The sequence below is a fragment of the Entelurus aequoreus genome, linkage group LG07, assembly GCF_033978785.1.
Source record: "Entelurus aequoreus isolate RoL-2023_Sb linkage group LG07, RoL_Eaeq_v1.1, whole genome shotgun sequence".
Classification (NCBI taxonomy): domain Eukaryota; kingdom Metazoa; phylum Chordata; class Actinopteri; order Syngnathiformes; family Syngnathidae; genus Entelurus; species Entelurus aequoreus.
The window spans coordinates 19,606,238-19,627,119 of record NC_084737.1 but is presented as its reverse complement, the minus strand read 5'-3'; the positions used below and the strand labels follow the sequence as shown (position 1 = coordinate 19,627,119).

Sequence of the window (20,882 nt, the reverse complement as noted above, 5' to 3'; positions counted from 1 at the left end):
GTATCTCATTTTGTCTTTTAACGTCCTAATTTTGGCTTTTAATGTCATAATTTAGATTTTATTATGTACTAATTTTGACTTTTTATGTCATAATTTAGATTTTTTTTTCATGTCATAGTTTTGAAATTTTTATGTCATAATTTTGACTTTTTTAATGTCATAATTTTGACTCAATATAATTTTTCTTTTTTATTTCATCATTTTGAATGTTTGTTTTAATTTAGAATTGATCTGTCTTTTAACGTCCTTATTTTTACTTTTGTCGTAATTTTGATTTTTGATGTCTTGATTTTGACTTTTAATGTCCTAATTTTGACTTTTTTGTGTCATAAATTTGACTTAATCTCATAATTTAGATTTTTAATGTCATCATTTTGATTTTTAGTCTCATAATTTTGATTTTTGATCTCATCATTTTGATTTTTTGATTTTATAATTTTGAATGTGTATCTCATTTTGTCTTTTAACGTCATAATTTTTACTTTTAATGTCATAATTTTGATTTTTCAAGTCCTAATTTAGATTTTTTAATGTCATAATTTGTACTTATTTTTTATGTCATAATTGAGACTTTCTATGTCATAATTTTAACTTAATCTCAATATTACATATTGTTATGAAGGTGTCTGTTACTACATTATATATAAAACGTTGATGGAGGGTTTTGAGGTTGTTTTAGAGACTTTAAAGGCTACAACTGTGTCTCTCATTAGTCACATCTTCCAAGTGTTTTTTATCATCTTTAAAATCCTTTAAAAAAAAGTTGTGTGTTCTTGTCTCTCATAATGATTGTGAACGATAGGCAAAAACAAAACAAGAGCAGTTCCTCTTTTAAATGTAGAACAAAAACATCGTCGCCATAACTCGGTTAGCATGCAGGTCACAGCATGTAAATGTCGGTGTTTTTCGAGAGGGCATCGTTAGCCACCTGCTGGTAGCAGTTTTTTACTATTTAGAAGGGGAACGATGCCCAAAAAGTGCCGTTTTCCTTGAATTGCGTGTGTTGGTGCTATTAGCGGATGTTTTTTGTTTAATGTTGCTGAGCAGCAGCTGACGTTCATTCCAACTGGATGATGAAAGAAGAAGACACTTCTCACACACACACACACACACACACACACACACACACACACACACACACACACACACACACACACACACACACACACACACACACACACACACACACACACACACACACACACACACACATTCTTGTATTTGTTACCTTCTTGTATTTGTTACCTTCTTGAGACCTCCGAAAAATGCCTACCTCTTTAGGACCACTCTTTCTGGATATATAAAGATTTGTATTTACAACATTAATAATATATACATACTATGCAGATATAAAAAAGCTTCTTGTGAAAAATGAGTTGGAATTTCACAAGAAAAACTTAGAATTTTGGCATTATTACAATAAAAGTCGTCATTTTACTCAACGCAAGTCAAAATTTTACAAGAAAAACGGAACATGTGTGCAAAATTATGATAAAAGTTGGAATTTTACGCAATAACCGTTACAATTTTACCAGAAAAGCTTAAAATGTGGGCAATTTTATGAAAAGAGTCGTCATTTTACTCGACGGAAATCACCATTTTATAAGAAAACGTTAACATTTTGGCAATATTATAATAATAATCGGAATTTTACTTGGCAAAAATTATGACAAAAGTCGTAATTTTACTCAAAAAATGTCACTATTTTACAAGAACAACAAAAAAATTGGCAATATTGCGATAAAAGTCCGAATTTTACATGAAAAATGTCGCCATTTTGCATTTAAGTATTAATTTTACATGAAAAGTGATAATTTTACGAGAAAATATTGCAATATTACAGAAACAGAAAGAATATGAGAAATTGTTCCCAATTTTATAAGATAAAAGTCGACACATTGTGAGAAAAAGACTGCTTTTAGTTATTTTTTATTTATTTATTTTATTTGTTTGTAATTGGTTTTTATTCTTCATTATTTACTTCAAGTTATTACCAGTGTTGGGTTAGTTACTGAAAACCAGTAACTAGTTACAGTTACAAGTTACTTTATTTCAAAAGTAACTCAGTTATTAACTCAGTTACTTACACCAAAAAGTAATGCGTTACTGTGAAAAGTGACTATTTAGTTACTTCTTTTTTTTTTAAGGCTCCCATTAATGCCCTTTTAGCCTTCATTTCAATACTGTTATTGCACTGGAGAATAATACAATATGTTGATCAACTTGACATGCATTTGCATCACTGAACTCAGAAAGCAATGTGGTCTACATACAACACACAAAGACAAAGATATGTTTCAAAGGGCCAATTTATTTCAGGCCAGAACAAATTGACAAAACTATTTTAAATAGCTGCAATTACCTCCCTGCTTGGCACTCAGCATTAAGGGTTGGAATTGTGGGATAAATCACCAAAAATGATTCCCGGGCGCCGCCACCGCTGCTGCCCACTGCTCCCCTCACCTCCCAGGGGGTGATCAAGGGTGATGGGTCAAATGCAGAGAATAATTTCGCCACACCTAGTGTGTGTGTGACAATCATTGGTACTTTAACTTTAACTTAACATAATGGCACTTTAACTTTAACTTTAAGTAGATAGGATCTTTGATCCAAGACACAACTTACGTTTAACTAAAATGTTATTTTCTTTGTGCTCGACAAAAGAAAAGTATTGAGACTGTCTCCATGTTAAGAAACTCGACTTCTGGCTTCGCCATGATGTCTTTGTTAGTTGTTATGAGAGTAGCGTATGTGTGTGTGTGTGTGTGTGGCCCTTTAAGATATGACAGCATGTGAGGTGAGTGACGTCAGGGAGTGAGTGGGCGAGAGAGGTGAGGGAGTGGCGACAGTGAGTGCGTGCAGGTGCTCTAGCTTTGTGGATGGCTGCGTCCAATAGAGTCACAAAGTTGCAACAAACCGCCGGCCTCGTCATTCACCCTCAGCTGTGAAGACCCACTTCCAGGTAAAGTGAAGGTTGTTAGCCCCAAAGTACATAGGCCCTGGAGGAACGTCTCCTCTGCGCACCTCAACTACGGTCTGGGAGCCCCCCGCCCCCACCCACAGAAAGCACGCCTCTTCTTTTCCTTGTCACACAGAAGGACGACACCGCATCGCTCCAATAAAACACACTCAGATCTCCTGTTTCTAGCCGATACTGCGTTACGCATCATGTAGTAACGGTAACTGAGTTACTGAATGTAAAAAATAACACGTTAGATTACTAGTTACCGCCGAAACTAACGGTGTTACACTGGTTATTACATTATGTCTCTATATACATTTTTTTTTCATTATTTTTGGCCAAAGGGGGCACATTTAAATTTCTTACACACACTTGTTATTTCATATGTTGACCAGAGGGGGAGCACTTTTAAATCGACACACAGTCAATTTGAAAAATCCCTCCTTTTTTGAGACCACTTTAATTTTGATAGATTTCACCACCAGGGGGTGCAAATGAGATCTCTATTTTTTGTATTGTGCTTAAGGCCGATGACAAACGAGTCATCTGCGCCACACTTTGGGTAACCCAGCTGTAGAAGCTAACTGTTAATTAGTACCGTAGTGTATTTGTTCATCCTATGGTCACATATGGGACGCGGGTTGTCTTACGTCAGCACCGGAAGTCGTAAAATCAGCTGTTCACCTGGCGGGTTTTTTTTTCGGGAATGAATAGGGAAGTCCTTCTTTAGCTGCCATCTTGTTTTATCATATATTGCTGCCTCTGCACCTGTCAATGTTTACTTTTGTATGCACATTAAATCAACCAAAAATCCTGACTTTGGAGCAATGTTCACGGACTCTAGTATTTGGCTCTCTATTCGATGCAATGGTTTTCCGTACAGGGACCATGATTTCGGTCCTAACTTGTTCTCCGGTCCTCTTCCTTGTTGATGTCTCAAGAAGGGTAAATACATGAACACACGCACACACACACACACACACACGCACACACACACACTTGTCAGTGTATCTTGATATGCGTGCTGTTTCTGACATGTGATTAATGCATGAGATATTGGAGCGCAAGCTCAATTCTCCAGGGTTGTATTGTCTTCTCATTTGCTCCAAATGAAAATAGAATATTTCTCCAAACTCATTCTGTGGCTAAATTCCGGATCGATGCCGCCGGTGGTGCGCGTGTGCGTGTGTGTTGATGCTTGATTTATGTTTTCGAGGCAATTACTTTAAGTTGACCCTGGGAAAAAAAAGTGATGCTTTCCTGTTTCATTTCCCTTCCATGCAAAGTGTTAGAATGTTTTATTGCTGATGTCTGCAAATGATTGGCACCATTATGCCTTGTCCTGTTTGCGCCTACTTGTTAGTTTTGTGTGTGTGTGTGGGCCTAAGGGCTGGACAGTTAATCCAATTTTAGTTTTCATTTTGATCATAAAAATGTAATAATCGAGGGAGGGGTGGGGGGAAGCGACGTGCCTGCAAATTGCGATCTGAACGAAGTTTGGGACGTCACCGTGGTTACTACTATTATGTCTAATCAATAATCAATAACCTCAATAGAAGTAAGGCATATGAGGCAGAGTCACATAATTGGACGATAACTGTTACATGCAAAGTAATGTTTGACATAAATGTCCGTGAAATGTTGTCATTGTGAGGAGAAGGAACATTTATCAAAGAAAATAATGACTTTATCCCCGAAACATTCAAACGCCCCGTCCTGAACTCATTAATGTCGAGGCGACAGCTTGAAACTAGGAAGCTAAAGCTAGCAAGAACAATCCATACACCCACAACACATCTAATATGTTGTGTTGTTGTGAACGACATCATGGACGTAACATCAATGTACAAACAATCATACCCCCACAACACATCTCAATGGTTGTGTTGTTGTGAATGACATCATGGATGTAACATCAATGTACAAACAATCATACACCCACAACACATCTCAATGGTTGTGTTGTTGTGAATGACATCATGGACATAACATCAATGTACAAACAATCATACACACACAACACATCTCAGCTGTTGTGTTGTTGTGAACGACATCATGGATGTAACATCAATGTGCAAACAATCATACACCCACAACACATCTCAATGGTTGTGTTGTTGTGAATGACATCATGGATATAACATCAATGTACAAACAATCATACACCCACAACACATCTCAATTGTTGTGTTGTTGTGAATGACATCATCGATATAACATCAATGTACAAACAATCATACACCCACAACACATCTCAATGGTTGTGTTGTTGTGAATGACATCATGTATGTAACATCAATGTACAAACATCAATGTACAAACAAACAACACATCTCGTCTGTTGTGTTGTTGTGAACGACATCATGGACGTAACAACAATGTACAAACAGTCATACACACACAACACATCTCATCTGTTGTGTTGTTGTGAACGACATCATGGACGTAACATCAATGTACAAACAATCATACACCCACAACACATCTCAATGGTTGTGTTGTTGTGAACGACATCATAGATAACATCAATGTACAAACAATCACACACACACAACACATCTCATCTGTTGTGTTGTTGTGAACGACATCATGGATGTAACATCAATGTAAAAACAATCATACACCCACAACACAGCTCAATGGTTGTGTTGTTGTGAATGACATCATGGATGTAACATCATTGTACAAACAATCATACACCCACAACACATCTTGTCTGTTGTGAACGACATCATGGACGTAACAACAATGTACAAACAGTCATACACACACAACACATGTCATCTGTTGTGTTGTTGTGAACGACATCATGGACGTAACATCAATGTACAAACAATCATACACCCACAACACATCTCAATGGTTGTGTTGTTGTGAACGACATCATAGATAACATCAATGTACAAACAATCACACACACACAACACATCTCATCTGTTGTGTTGTTGTGAACGACATCATGGATGTAACATCAATGTAAAAACAATCATACACCCACAACACAGCTCAATGGTTGTGTTGTTGTGAATGACATCATGGATGTAACATCATTGTACAAACAATCATACACACACAACACATCTCATCTGTTGTGTTGGTGGAATGACATCATGGATGTAACATCAATGTACAAACAATCATACACCCACAACACATCTCAACGGTTGTTTTGTTGTGAACGACATCATAGATAACATCAATGTACAAACAGTCATACACACACAACACATCTCATCTGTTGTGTTGTTGTGAACGACATCATGGATGTAACATCAATGTACAAACAATCATACACCCACATTACATCTCAACGGTTGTGTTGTTGTGAACGACATCATAGATAACATCAATGTACAAACAATCAAACACACACAACACATCTTGTCTGTTGTGAACGACATCATGGACGTAACAACAATGTACAAACAGTCATACACACACGACACATCTCATCTGTTGTGTTGTTGTGAAAGACATCATGGATGTAACTGCGCTTACAAAATAAAGGTTTCAAAAAAGTACCTTAGACAAGCACAATGTACTTGAAGCACTTATTGATACATTAACACAATTATTATGCTTTGACCTAAATACGTGTGTGTGTGTGTGTGTGTGTTTGCGTGCGTGCATGCGTGCGTGTGCGTAAGCCTCATGAGATGAGTATACATTTGTCATGTATTGATCCCAGTTTCTTTTAGCAGCAGCGATTTCACCTTTATTCTCTCTCTCTCTCCCTCTCTCGCTCGCCCCGCTGCCTCTCAGTTCCCAGCGATCTGGTTGGACAGGAGCTGAGGTAAGGGAACACCTTCATCTTCATGTTTCATCAGGTTCTTTTATGTGCAGGCCCTCGACTATATCATGTTTATATTTCTATCTCTTCACCTCCCGTCTCTTCCTCGGCTCGCACTTCACGCTGGCTATTGATTTTGCGCGGCTCTTTTTATACTTCCTGCTAGGAAGGCTCTCAGTCGGGCCAAAGCAAGGGGAGTGTGATCTTTTTGCAAGGATGGAAGGATGCAGGAGGAGTTTTTATTTTATTTTTTACTACAAATTAACACCGGCCGCTTTATTTATTTATTATTTATTTTGATGTTAGAATGTTCAAACCGTCCTTTAAATTAGAGATGAACAAACATCTAAAACTGAGCACACAAAGGAAAGTAGATTATTACAGTGTTTTTTTCAACCATAGGGCCAAAAAAAAGGAGTGCTTCTCAGCTTGCTCAGTTGTAATACTCATTTCCACCACTTGTGGCAGTAATGACAATATCAAAACAAGTCATGGAGAAATGTCTTAAAGCGCAAAGGATATGACTAAAGTGGTGCAAATTTGCACTTGAATTCCATTGACAATTTATTTAAGAAACATATATTATATTATTTATTATTAGTTTAGTTTAAAAAAAAAAAATATTTTTATTTAATCAGTTTTTATGAGTGCCTTCTTTTGCAGTATGTTGTAGGGGTGCAAAAAATCGAGTCACATCCAAATCACAATTCTTATTCATCACGATTCTAAATTGCTTCGTATTTTAAAAAAATGTATTCTTAAAATAGTTTTTAAATCAAATAAAATATATATTTTGTAGTATAATTTTTTTTTAGGCACCCCTACAAAAAATTAATTGCAACAATTCTTTTTAGTCAAAAATCGATTCTGAATTGAATCGTTTAAAAAAAAAAATAAAATAATAATAATTTTTTTTTAATCAATTAAGAATTGTTACAAATAAGAATCGCAATTAATCTGAAAAAAATTTTTTAGGCACCCCTTCAAAAAACACATTTCAACTATTCGTTTTATATTAAATCGATTTTTGATATTTTTAAAAATCAATCAAAAATTGTTACAAACAAGAATCCTGATTAATCTGAAAATATTTTTTTTAGGCACTCCTACAAAAAATACATTGCAAAAATCAGTTTGAATCGAAAATCGATTCTGAATCGAATCGTGAAAAAAATTAATAAATATATATATATTTTTTTCATCAATTAAGAATCGTTACAAATAAGAATCCTGATTAATCTGAAAATCTTGGGAGAGTGGCCGTGCCAGCAACCTGAGGGTTCCTGGTTCGACTTCATCCTTGCTCCTGATGCGTCGTGGTTAGGACCTTGCATGGCAGCTGCCACCATCAGTGTGTGAATGTGTGCGTGAATTAACAACTAAAAATCCCAATTAATCTGATTTTTTTTTAAGCACTCCTACAAAAAATACATTGCAACATTTTTTTTAATCAAGAATCGATTCTGAATAGAATCGTCAAAAAACACAAAAAAAGTATAGATTTTAGATTTTTTTTTTTTTATCGATTAAGGATCGTTACAAATATGAATCGCGATTAATCTGAAAATCGATTATTCTTTTTTTTAGACACCCTTTCAAAAATACATTGCAACAATGTTTTAATCAAGAATCGATTCTGAATAGAATCGTCAAAAAACACAAAAAAATTCATTGATTTTAGATTTTTTTTAAATCAATTACGAATCGTTACAAATAATCGTGATTGATCTGAAAATCGATTATTCCTTTTTTTTAGACACCCCTTCAAAAAATACATTGCAACAATATGTTTTAATCAAGAATCAATTCTGAATATAATTGTCAAAAAACTAAAACAATTTTATAGATTTTAGATTTTTTTTTTTTATCGATTAAGAATCGTTACAAATAAGAATCGCGATTAATCTGAAAATCTTTTTTTTTTTTAGACACTCCTTCAAAAAATACTTTGCAACAATATGTTTTAATCAAGAATAGATTCTGAAGAATTGTCAAAAAACAAAAAAAAATTAATTGATTTTTGATTTATTTTTTGATCGATTAAGAATCGTTACAAATAAGAATCGCGATTAATTAATTTTTTTTTTTTAGACACCCCTTTAAAAAATACATTGCAAAAATCAGTTTTAATCCAAAATCGATTCTTAATCGAATTGTCCAAAAAACAACCAGATTTTGTATTTTCTTTTAATGGATTAAGAATGGTTACAAATAAGAATCGCGATTAATCTGGAAATCTTTTGTTTTTTAGGCAACCCTACAAAAAATACATTGCAAAAATCAGTTTTAATCCAAAATCGATTGTTAATCGAATCATCAAAAAAAAATTTTTTTAAATAGATTTTAGATTTTTTTTTATGGATTAAGAATCGTTACAAATAAGCATCACGATTAATTAGACAATCTATATATTTTTGGCACCCCTACCTGAATCCACTGACTTTTCCCAATACAAGGTTGGCCCCTAAAGGTCCCAACTGTCGGAGAAACTTGACGAGAAACCACGATCTGTGTCTCTCAGGCTCCCACATTCACATTGTCCTTTAAATTCCCATCCCCTCACCTGGAGCATGGACCTGCTCTCAAGTCCAACATGAGAAACAAAACCCCCATCGGAAATGCAAATGCAGCATTTTGCCGAAGCGAAATGAATAAGTCGGCGTAATAAAGGGCAAGGGGCTGGTGGAGTTAATGAGAATGGAAATGAGGCGTCCGTAGGGGTCGTAGCAACCTGCATCAGAGCGGGCGAGGGGGTGATGGCCACGATGATGGCGGCGAGGAGGAGAGAAGAGCGGGGGAAATTACAACAGGTCTTGACTGATGATTATCGCTCTCGGTAACCGGATATAGGCCAGGCCTGATGTACGACACACAATATGATGTTCCGCCGCCACCTGCACGCACGCCACTCTTTGTGTGAGCGCCTTGCATGCTTTTTCATTTCCATTGTGCCTGATGACTGCATGTTTGAAGCCCATGTTTAACCTCCATCCATCCCATCCAGCTGCCCCACGCCTGGATGCAATGGCTGCGGTCATATCAGTGGCAGATACTCACGACACAGAAGGTAGGGCAGATCCCCCAGCTTCTGTCTGTCCTTCTCTGTGTGTCCTCGCCATGGCTTCATCACGCCGCCGCGCTTCCTGCTACATCCTTCATTCTCAAGGGAAACCAGACCCAACTCACAGTAACAAGGACTTAGATAGATAGATGGATAGATGGATAGATGGATAGATAGATAGATAGATAGATAGATAGATAGATAGATAGATAGATAGATAGATAGATAGATAGATAGATAGATAGATAGTACTTTATTGATTCCTTTAGGAGAGTTATCTCAGGAAAATTAAAATAGATAGCATAGTCGACGTGCCACGCCGCCAAAACTCACATTCACTTGGACTTAGATAGCTTTGTCTACGCGCCATGGCGCCAAAAGTCACATTCACAAGGACTTATGCGCCACGCCGCCAAAACTCACATTCACGAGGAGTTAGATAGCATTGTCGACGCGCCACGACGCCAAAACTCACATTCACGTGGACTTATGCGCCACGCCGCCAATACTCAAATTCACGAGGGCTTCAAGCATTGTCGACGCGCCACGACGCCAAAACTCAAATTCACGAGGACTTAGATAGCACTGTCGACGCGCCACGCCACCAAAAGTCACATTCACGAGGATTAGATAGCGTTGTACATGCGCCATGCCGCCAAAACTCACATTCACAAAGACTTACATAACATTATGAACGCGCCACGCCGCCAAAACTGACATTCACAAGGAGTTAGATAGCATTGTCGACGCGCCATGCTGCAAAAACTCACATTCACAAGGACTTATGCGCCACGTCGCCAAAACTCAAATTCACGAGGACTTAGATAGCATTGTCGACGCGCCACGACGCCAAAACTCACCGAGGACTTAGATAGCATTGTAGATGCGCCACGCCGCCAAAACTCACATTCACATGGACTTATATAGCATTGTCGATGTGCCATGCTGCCAAAACTCACATTCACAAGGACTTATGCGCCACGCCGCCAAAACTCAAATTCACGAGGACTTATTTAGCATTGTCGACGCGCCACGCCGCCAAAACTCACATTCACATGGACTTAGATAGCAGTGTCGATACGCCATGATGCCAAAACTCACATTCACAAGGACTTATGCTCCACGCCGCCAAAACTCAAATTCATGAGGGATTAGATAGCATTGTCGACGCGCCATGCCGCCAAAACTCATTCATGAAGACTTAGATAGCGTAGACGCGCCACACCGCCAAAACTCACATTCACAAAGACTTAGATAGCATTATCAACGCGCCATGCTACCAAAACTCACATTCACAAGGGCTTATGCGCCACGCCACCAAAACTCACATTCACGAGGATTAGATAGCATTGTCGACGCGCTACGCCGCCAAAACTCACATTCACGAGGACTTAGATAGCATTGTTGACGCGCCACGACGCCAAAACTCACATTCATAAGGACTTAGATAGCATTGTCGACGCGCCACGACGCCAAAACTCACATTCATAAGGACTTATATAGCATTGTCGCCATGCCACCAAAACTCACATTCACATGGACTTATATAGCATTGTCGATGTGCCACGGCGCCAAAACTCACATTCACATGGACTTAGATAGCAGTGTCGATACGCCATGATGCCAAAACTCACATTCACAAGGACTTATGCTCCACGCCGCCAAAACTCAAATTCATGAGGGATTAGATAGCATTGTCGACGCGCCATGCCGCCAAAATTCATTCATGAAGACTTAGATAGCATTGTTGACGCGCCACGACGCCAAAACTCACATTCATAAGGACTTATATAGCATTGTCGCCACGCCGCCAAAACTCACATTCACATGGACTTAGATAGCATTGTCGATACGCCATGATGCCAAAACTCACATTCACAAGGACTTATGCTCCACGCCGCCAAAACTCAAATTCATGAGGGATTAGATAGCATTGTCGACGCGCCATGCCGCCAAAACTCATTCATGAAGACTTAGATAGCGTTGTAGACGCGCCACACCGCCAAAACTCACATTTACGAGGACTTAGATAGCACTGTCAACGTGCCACGCCACCAAAACTCACATTCACGAGGATTAGATAGCATTGTTGATGCGCTACGCCGGCAAGACTCCCATTCAGAAGGACTTAGATAGCATTGTCGACGCCCCACGACGCCAAAACTCACAGAGGACTTAGATAGCATTGTCGACGCGCCAATGCCGCCAAAACTCACATTCATGAGGACTTAGATAGCATTGTTGACGCGCCACGCCGGCAAAACTCAAATTCACGAAGACTTAGATAGCACTGTCGACGCGCCATGCCGCCAACACTCACATTCACAAGGACTTAGATAGCATTGTCGACGCGCCACGACGCCAAAACTCAATTTACAAGGGCTTAGATAGCATTGTTGACGCGCCACGCCACCAAAACTCACATCCATGAAGACTTAGATAGCGTTGTAGACGACGCCAAAACTCACATTCACAAAGACTTAGATAGTGTTGTAGACGCGCCACGCCGGCAAAACTCAAATTCACGAAGACTTAGATAGCACTGTCGACGCGCCATGCCGCCAAAACTCACATTCACAAGGACTTAGATCGCATTGTCGACGCGCCACGACGCCAAAACTCAATTTACAAGGGCTTAGATAGCATTGTTGACGCGCCACGCCACCAAAACTCACATTCATGAAGACTTAGATAGCGTTGTAGACGACGCCAAAACTCACATTCACAAAGACTTAGATAGTGTTGTAGACGCGCCACGCCGGCAAAACTCAAATTCACGAAGACTTAGATAGCACTGTCGGCGCGCCACGCCACCAAAACTCACATTCACGAGGACTTAGATAGCATTGTTGACGCGCCACGACGCCAAAACTCACCGAAGACTTAGATAGCATTGTCGACGCGCCAATGCCGCCAAAACTCACATTCATGAGGACTTAGATAGCATTGTTGACGCGCCACGCCGGCAAAACTCAAATTCACGAAGACTTAGATAGCATTGTCGACGCGCCACACCACCAAAACTCACATTCACAAGGACTTAGATCGCATTGTCGACACGCCACGACGCCAAAACTCAATTCACAAGGGCTTAGATAGCATTGTTGACGCGCCACGCCACCAAAACTCACATTCATGAACACTTAGATAGCGTTGTAGACGACGCCAAAACTCACATTCACAAAGACTTAGATAGTGTTGTAGACGCGCCACGCCGGCAAAACTCAAATTCACGAAGACTTAGATAGCACTGTCGGCGCGCCACGCCACCAAAACTCACATTCACGAGGACTTAGATAGCATTGTTGACGCGCCACGACGCCAAAACTCACCGAAGACTTAGATAGCATTGTCGACGCGCCAATGCCGCCAAAACTCACATTCATGAGGACTTAGATAGCATTGTTGACGCGCCACGCCGGCAAAACTCAAATTCACGAAGACTTAGATAGCATTGTCGACGCGCCACACCACCAAAACTCACATTCACAAGGACTTAGATCGCATTGTCGACACGCCACGACGCCAAAACTCAATTCACAAGGGCTTAGATAGCATTGTTGACGCGCCACGCCACCAAAACTCACATTCATGAACACTTAGATAGCGTTGTAGACGACGCCAAAACTCACATTCACAAAGACTTAGATAGTGTTGTAGACGCGCCACGCCGGCAAAACTCAAATTCACGAAGACTTAGATAGCACTGTCGGCGCGCCACGCCACCAAAACTCACATTCACGAGGACTTAGATAGCATTGTTGACGCGCCACGACACCAAAACTCACAGAGGACTTAGATAGCATTGTCGACGCGCCACGCCGCCAAAACTCACATTCACTAGGACTTAGATAGCATTGGCGACGCGCCACACCACCAAAACTCACATTCACAAAGACTTAGATAGCATTGTCGACGCGCCATGCCGCCAAAACTCAAATTCACAAAGACTTAGATAGCATTGTCGACGCGCCACACCACCAAAACTCACATTCACAAAGACTTAGATAGCATTAGCAACGCGCCATGCTACCAAAACTCACATTCACAAGGACTTATGCCCCAGGCCGGCAAAACTCAAATTCACGAAGACTTAGATAGTACTGTCGGCGCGCCACGCCACCAAAACTCACATTCACGAGGACTTAGATAGCATTGTTGACGCGCCACGACACCAAAACTCACCGAAGACTTAGATAGCATTGTCGACGCGCCACGCCGCCAAAACTCACATTCACTAGGACTTAGATAGCATTGTCGACGCGCCACACCACCTAAACTCACATTCACAAAAACTTAGATAGCATTGTCGACGCGCCATGCCGCCAAAACTCAAATTCACAAAGACTTAGATAGCATTGTCGACGCGCCACACCACCAAAACTCACATTCACAAAGACTTAGATAGCATTAGCAACGCGCCATGCTACCAAAACTCACATTCACAAGGACTTATGCCCCAGGCCGGCAAAACTCAAATTCACGAAGACTTAGATAGTACTGTCGGCGCGCCACGCCACCAAAACTCCCATTCACGAGGACTTAGATAGCATTGTTGACGCGCCACGACACCAAAACTCACCGAGGACTTAGATAGCATTGTCGACGCGCCACGCCGCCAAAACTCACATTCACTAGGACTTAGATAGCATTGTCGACGCGCCACACCACCTAAACTCACATTCACAAAAACTTAGATAGCATTGTCGACGCGCCATGCCGCCAAAACTCAAATTCACAAAGACTTAGATAGCATTGTCGACGCGCCACACCACCAAAACTCACATTCACAAAGACTTAGATAGCATTAGCAACGCGCCATGCTACCAAAACTCACATTCACAAGGTCTTATGCCCCAGGCCGCCGAAACTCTATTTCACGAGGACTTAGATAGCATTATCAACGCGCCATGCGCCATTCACAAGGACTTAGATAGCATTGTCGACGCGCCACGCCGGCAAAACTCACATTCACAAAGACTTAGATAGCATTCTAGAGCAGTGGTCCCCAACCTTTTTGTAGCGGCGGACCGGTCAACGCTTGAAAATTTGTCCCACGGACCGGGGGGAGGGGGGGTGGTATTTTTTTATATACAGTATATATATATTTTTTTGTCATAAAGAAATACAATCATGTGTGCTTACGGACCGTATCTCTGCAGACTGTATTGATCTATATTGATATATAATGTATATATTGTGTTTTTTATGTTGATTTAATAAAAATTTAAAAAAATAAAAAGTGGTTGGGGACTACTGTGCTAGAGTATGCTAACCAATGTCTCTTATATTAATATGCTAATGTTAGCATGTTGATGTTTTATGCTAGCTGTTTAGCTAAATTTGTATGCTTATACCTAAAAATCATAGGTTTAGATACTTGGCGCCATCTTAGGAGTATGCTAACCAATGTCTCTTATATTAGCATGCTAATGTTAGCATGTTAACGTTTTATGCTAGATTTTTAGCTAATGTTGTATGTTTAAACATACAAATCATGGTTTTTGATGCTTGGGGCCGTTTTGGAAGTATGCTAAAGTTTCTTATATTAACATGCTAACGTTTAATGCTAGCTTCCTAGCTAAATGTGTATGTTTATACCTAAAAATCATAGATTTTGATTCTTGGCGCTAAATTAGGAGTATGCTAACCAATGTCTCTTATATTAGCATGCTAATGTTAGCATGTTGGTGTTTTATGCTAGCTTCTTTGCTAAATTTGTGAAGTGAAGTGAATTATATTTATATAGCGCTTTTTCTCTAGTGACTCAAAGTGCTTTACATAGTGAAACCCAATATCTAAGTTACATTTAAACCAGTGTGGGTGGCACTGGGAGCAGGTGGGTAAAGTGTCTTGCTCAAGGACACAACGGCAGTGACTAGGATGGCGGAAGCGGGGATCGAACCTGGAACCCTCAAGTTGCTGGCACGGCCACTCTACCAACCGAGCTATACCGAGCTATAATTTGTATGTTTATTTCTAAAAATCATAGATTTTGATACTTGGCGCCATCTTAGGAGTATGCTAACCAACGTCTCATATTAGCATGCTAATGTTAGCATGTTAACGTTTTATGCTATTTTTCTAGCAATTTTGTATGTTTAAACCTACAAATCATGAATTTTGATGTTTGGGGCCATTTTGGAAGTATGCTAAAGTTTCATCTATTAGCATGCTAATATTTTATGCTAGCTTCTTAGCTAAATGTGTATGTTTATACCTAAAAATCATAGATTTTGATACTTGGCACCATTTTAGGAGTATGCTAACCAATGTCTCTTATATTAGCATTCTAATTTTAGCATGCTAACGTTTTATGCTTGCTTCTTAGCTAAATTGTATATGTTTATACCTACAAATCATAGATTTTGATACTTGGGCCATTTTAGGAGTATGTTAACCAACGTATCTTATTTTGGCATGCTAATGTTAGCATGTTAACGTTTTATGCTAGCTTTTTAGCTAATTTTGTCTGTTTAAATATACAAGATCATGGATTTGGATACTTGGCGCAATCTTCGAAGTATGTCGGCTTCCAGATAGCAGGCCCATCAACTATAACATACAGGCACTGTACTCTTAAAGGAATTTTGTTTTCTAAATGAGGCAAAGAGGCATTTTTATTTTGCACATGGCATCCAGTCTAAAGCACACTTCTGCCACCCTGGGGTCACACTTGAGTCGGTATCTTTTTTGAGGAGCCTAAGCGCCACAAATCAGACGAGAAGCACAAAAGCTCCAGCAGGTGTGAAAAGGGATTTTTCTGGAGCTTCACTCCAGCAGCCGCGACGCTCCTCGCTCTCAAAGAGCCGACGAGAGCTCGCTGGCTCGTGACGCCTCTTTATTGTGTCGCAGACATTAGCGCTCTGTTTACACGTGTCGCCGTGGCACACGCACTCTGTTCACAGATCCTCCTTCAAGCGCCCAGGTGACAATAGACTTTATTGGATTTCATCCTCCGCTGCCTGGCGCGCTCCCTTCAAGGCGTTCATTAAACCTTACGCTCGATCGCTTGTGAGCGCGGCGCCCCCCTCAGGTGACCTGGTGTCCTGTCCTCGGCAGGTTCTCACACACAGGTGTCCAAAGTGCGGCCTGAAGCCAATTTTTTAACGTGGCACTTTGTAAAAATACCAATAAAAAGTGGAAACAGGTGAAATGTAACGTTAAAAAGTAGCAATAATAACACAAAGCTGCCATGCAAACTGTTTTTTTCTTTAAAACTGTCATTGCTCAAAAAATAATAACGAATCAAAATCAATGTCGTTATGAATTATTGACCTGTTTAAGGCTCGGGGAGGGGCACTGAAATTCGGGAGTCTCCCGGGGATATCGGGAGGTTGAAACCGATACCGATAATTTCCAATATTACATTTTAAAGCATTTATCGGCCGATAATATCGGCAGGCAGATATTATCGGACATCTCTAATCTTAACCAATGTCTTCTATATTAGCATGCTATTGTTAGCATGTTAACATTTTATGCTAGCTTTTTAGCTTATTTTGTATGTTTGTACCTAAAAATTATGGATTTTGATACCTGGCGCCATCTTGGAAGTATGCTAACGTCTCTTATATCAGCATGTTAACATTTTATGCTAGCTCGTTAGCTAATTTTGTATGTTTAAACCTAAAAATCATGGCTTTTAATGCTTGGCGCCATCTTGGAAGTATGCTAACGTCTCTTATAACAGCATGTTAACGTTTTTCGCTAGCTTTTTACCTAAGTTTGAATTTTTTTTAAAAACATTAATTAAAATCAATGTTGTTATGAATTATTGACCTATTTGTATATTTTATGTAACAGGGTTTACTTTATATCGACAGTTGACCTGAAGTTGATCTAGAGTTGAATAAAAATAAAAAAAATGATCATATATGACTCGTTTTTTTGACTGAGACCCAAACGTGAGGGGAGGCCTAAACGTAAAAAATATATATATATCTTGTATTAGTTTTGAACATGAAAAATGTCAAAATGGCCGCCACATGTGTTTGATTTTTCAGTGTTTGGAAAAAGTTGAATCTAGAACATGTTTTTTAATCACACCTTCTCTCCTCTCTCACCTCAGCATTCTGGGCTGCCCCGTCGCCAGAAAGCGCCGCCTAGAGGAGGCGGAGTCCGGACAGGACCAGGAAGCGGAGCGCTCAGCGTCCAAGAGGAAGTCCCACCCCCTGAAACTGGCCCTGGACGAGGGCTTCAGCGCAGAAAGCGACGCCAGCAGCGAGGGCGACGCCAGCAGCGAGGCCGACGGAGACGGCGAGAGGGATGGAGAGAGCAAGGAGGACGAGGACGAGAAGAAGACTGAGGAAGACCTGACCCCTGGAGAGGAAGAGGAGACGCAGAGTGGACAAGAAGAAGAAGAAACACAGAAGCACACGCTTGTGGCAGCAGAAGGTACTTTTTTTAGCTGTTTGGCCACAATACCCAGCAATATGTTTGGAGGAGAAAAGGTGAGGCCTTTAATCACAGGAACACCACACCTACCGTCAAGCATGGTGGTGGTAGTATTATGCTCTGGGCCTGTTTTGCTGCCAATGGAACTGGTGCTTTACAGAGAGTAAATGGGACAATGAAAAAGGAGGATTACCTCCAAATTCTTCAGGACAACCTAAAATCATCAGCCCGGAGGTTTGGTCTTGGGCGCAGTTGGGTTTTCCAACAGGACAATGACCCCGAACACACGTCAAAAGTGGTAAAGGAATGGCTAAATCAGGCTACAATTAAGGTTTTAGAATGGCCTTCCCAAAGTCCTGACTTAAACGTGTGGACAATGCTGAAGTAACAAGTCCATGTCAGAATATCAACAAATTTAGCTGAACTGCACCAATTTTGTCAAGAGGAGTGGTCAAAAATTCAACCAGAAGCTTTCCAGAACCTTGTGGATGGCTAATAAAAGCGCCTTATTGCAGTAAAACTTGCCATGTAAGAAAATATTAACATTGCTGTATGTATACTTTTGACCCAGCAGATTTGGTCACATTTTCAGTAGACCCATAATAAATTCATAAAAGAACCAAACTAATAATAATAATAAAAATAATAATAATAACAATCATAATAACAATAATAATCATAATAACAATAATAGCAAAAATAATAATAACAATAATAATAATATTATCAATAACAATAATAATAATAGCAATAATAATAACATTAATAATAATTACAATAATGATAATAACAATAATGATAATACCAATAATAATAATGATAATAACAATCATAGTAATAATAACAATAATAGCAATAATAATATTAATAATAACAATAATAATACCAATAGCAATAATAATAATAATAATAGCAATAGTAATAACAATAATAATAACAATACTGGTAACAATAATATTAATGACAATATAAATAATAATAATAACAATCATAATAACAATAATAGCAAACAATAATAATAACAAAAATAATAATATTATCAATAATAATAATAATAGCAATAATAATACCATTAATAATAATAATAATAACAATAATGACAACAATAATGATAATACCAATAAAAATAATGATAATAACAATCATAGTAATAATAACAATAATAGCAATAATAATATTAATAATACCAATAGCAATAATGATAATACCAATAATAATAATGATAATAACAATCATAGTAATAATAACAATAATAGCAATAATAATATTAATAATAACAATAATAATACCAATAGCAATAATAATAATAATAACAATAATAATAATAGCAATAGTAATAACAATAATAATAACAATAACAATAATAATAATAGTAAAGATTATAATAACAATAGCAATAATAGTAACGATAATAACAATAATGCTAATAACAATTATAATAATAATAATAACAATAATAATAACAATAATGATAATAATAGCAATAATAATAATAGCAATAATTATAACAATAATGATAATAATAACAATAACAATAATAATTGTGTGTGGTCCCACAGAAGACGAGTGTGTCATCATTGAGGCGAGGCAGGAATGTCCGTCGCCCTCCCAGAACGCGGAAGAAGTGGCCAACTCTCTCCTCCACCTCGGCCGAGTGCCCGCCAGCGACGACGGCGCTCCAGCTGTGGCCGTTGCCATGGAGACTGTGGGGGATGTCACACTGGCTGCCGAAGAGGGCGAAAAGGTAGACAGGGAGCAAGATGGAGATCTGGCCGACACGGAGGAAGCAGGAGTAGGTCAGGAGATGGAAGAGGAGGACGCGGGACAGCCTGACCAGGTCCACCAGGATCCCGCGGCGGACCAAGACCAGGAGACGGCGGCGCGGCACATGCCGCTGACTCCGGAAGAGGACGAAGACGAGGACGTGAAGGAGCCAACTGCCGTCTGCACCATCACCAGCATCACAGCAGCTCAGGGAACAAACATGAAGACTGAAGACCCCAGGATCTACAAGGCCCACCAGGACTACAGCCTGACTGGGACCAGTCCGCTGGGCGCGCTCCACAACTACAAGGCCAGCCCTCTCCTGAAGTACATCTCCCACATGGTCAGTCCGCTGGAGGACTACTCGCCCAACGGCAACTTTCACATCCACAAGATGTCTCCTGCCGCCTCCCCCGACATCATCGAGGTCCACTCCGACAAGTCCGAGGACAAGGACTTGGACCAGGGCGACGACGACGACGAGGACAGCCTGTCCCAGCGCTCCGCTGTCACCGACGAGTCGGAGATGTTCGATATGACCCGAGGGAACCTGGGTCTCCTGGAACAAGCCATCGCCCTCAAGGCGGAGCAGGTGAAGCCCGGCGGGCCCAGGGAGCTCCTGGGCGTGGCCGACATCCAACATCAGAGGTACTTCACCTTGGAGGACCGGCCCAAGCACCTGGACGTCATCAGGAAGAGCTACTTCAAAGGTAGGACCGGCTAACTCTGAGAGAATTAGAGCTGGGCGATAAAACCATATCAGTAAACAATGCGTTCGATAAAACGTTCAATAATGTTTATGGGAATATGGAAGCAAGGTTGGTTGCACAAACAAAAGCACTCGTTCTCTGGTAACCGAGCAACAAAGGAAGTGATCACAGACCAAGCTAACAGCCAATCGGGTGCCA

At 39.8% G+C, this 20,882-nt stretch overlaps 1 protein-coding gene across 6 annotated transcripts in view; it reads left to right on the top strand.

The window, feature by feature from the left end:
• The window catches only part of LOC133653482 (myelin transcription factor 1-like), a 154,999-nt gene that overhangs the window by 59,690 nt on the left and 74,427 nt on the right, over positions 1 to 20,882 (top strand). For 5 of the 6 annotated variants that reach the window (XM_062052796.1, XM_062052793.1, XM_062052792.1 and 2 more), the window contains 4 exons: positions 6,725 to 6,755; positions 9,757 to 9,819; positions 17,885 to 18,210; positions 19,770 to 20,684. In XM_062052796.1, the coding sequence (XP_061908780.1) occupies positions 6,725 to 6,755; positions 9,757 to 9,819; positions 17,885 to 18,210; positions 19,770 to 20,684 (1,335 nt within the window). The remainder of the gene's footprint in view (positions 1 to 6,724; positions 6,756 to 9,756; positions 9,820 to 17,884; positions 18,211 to 19,769; positions 20,685 to 20,882) is intronic. The other variant, XM_062052795.1, reaches the window with a different exon arrangement.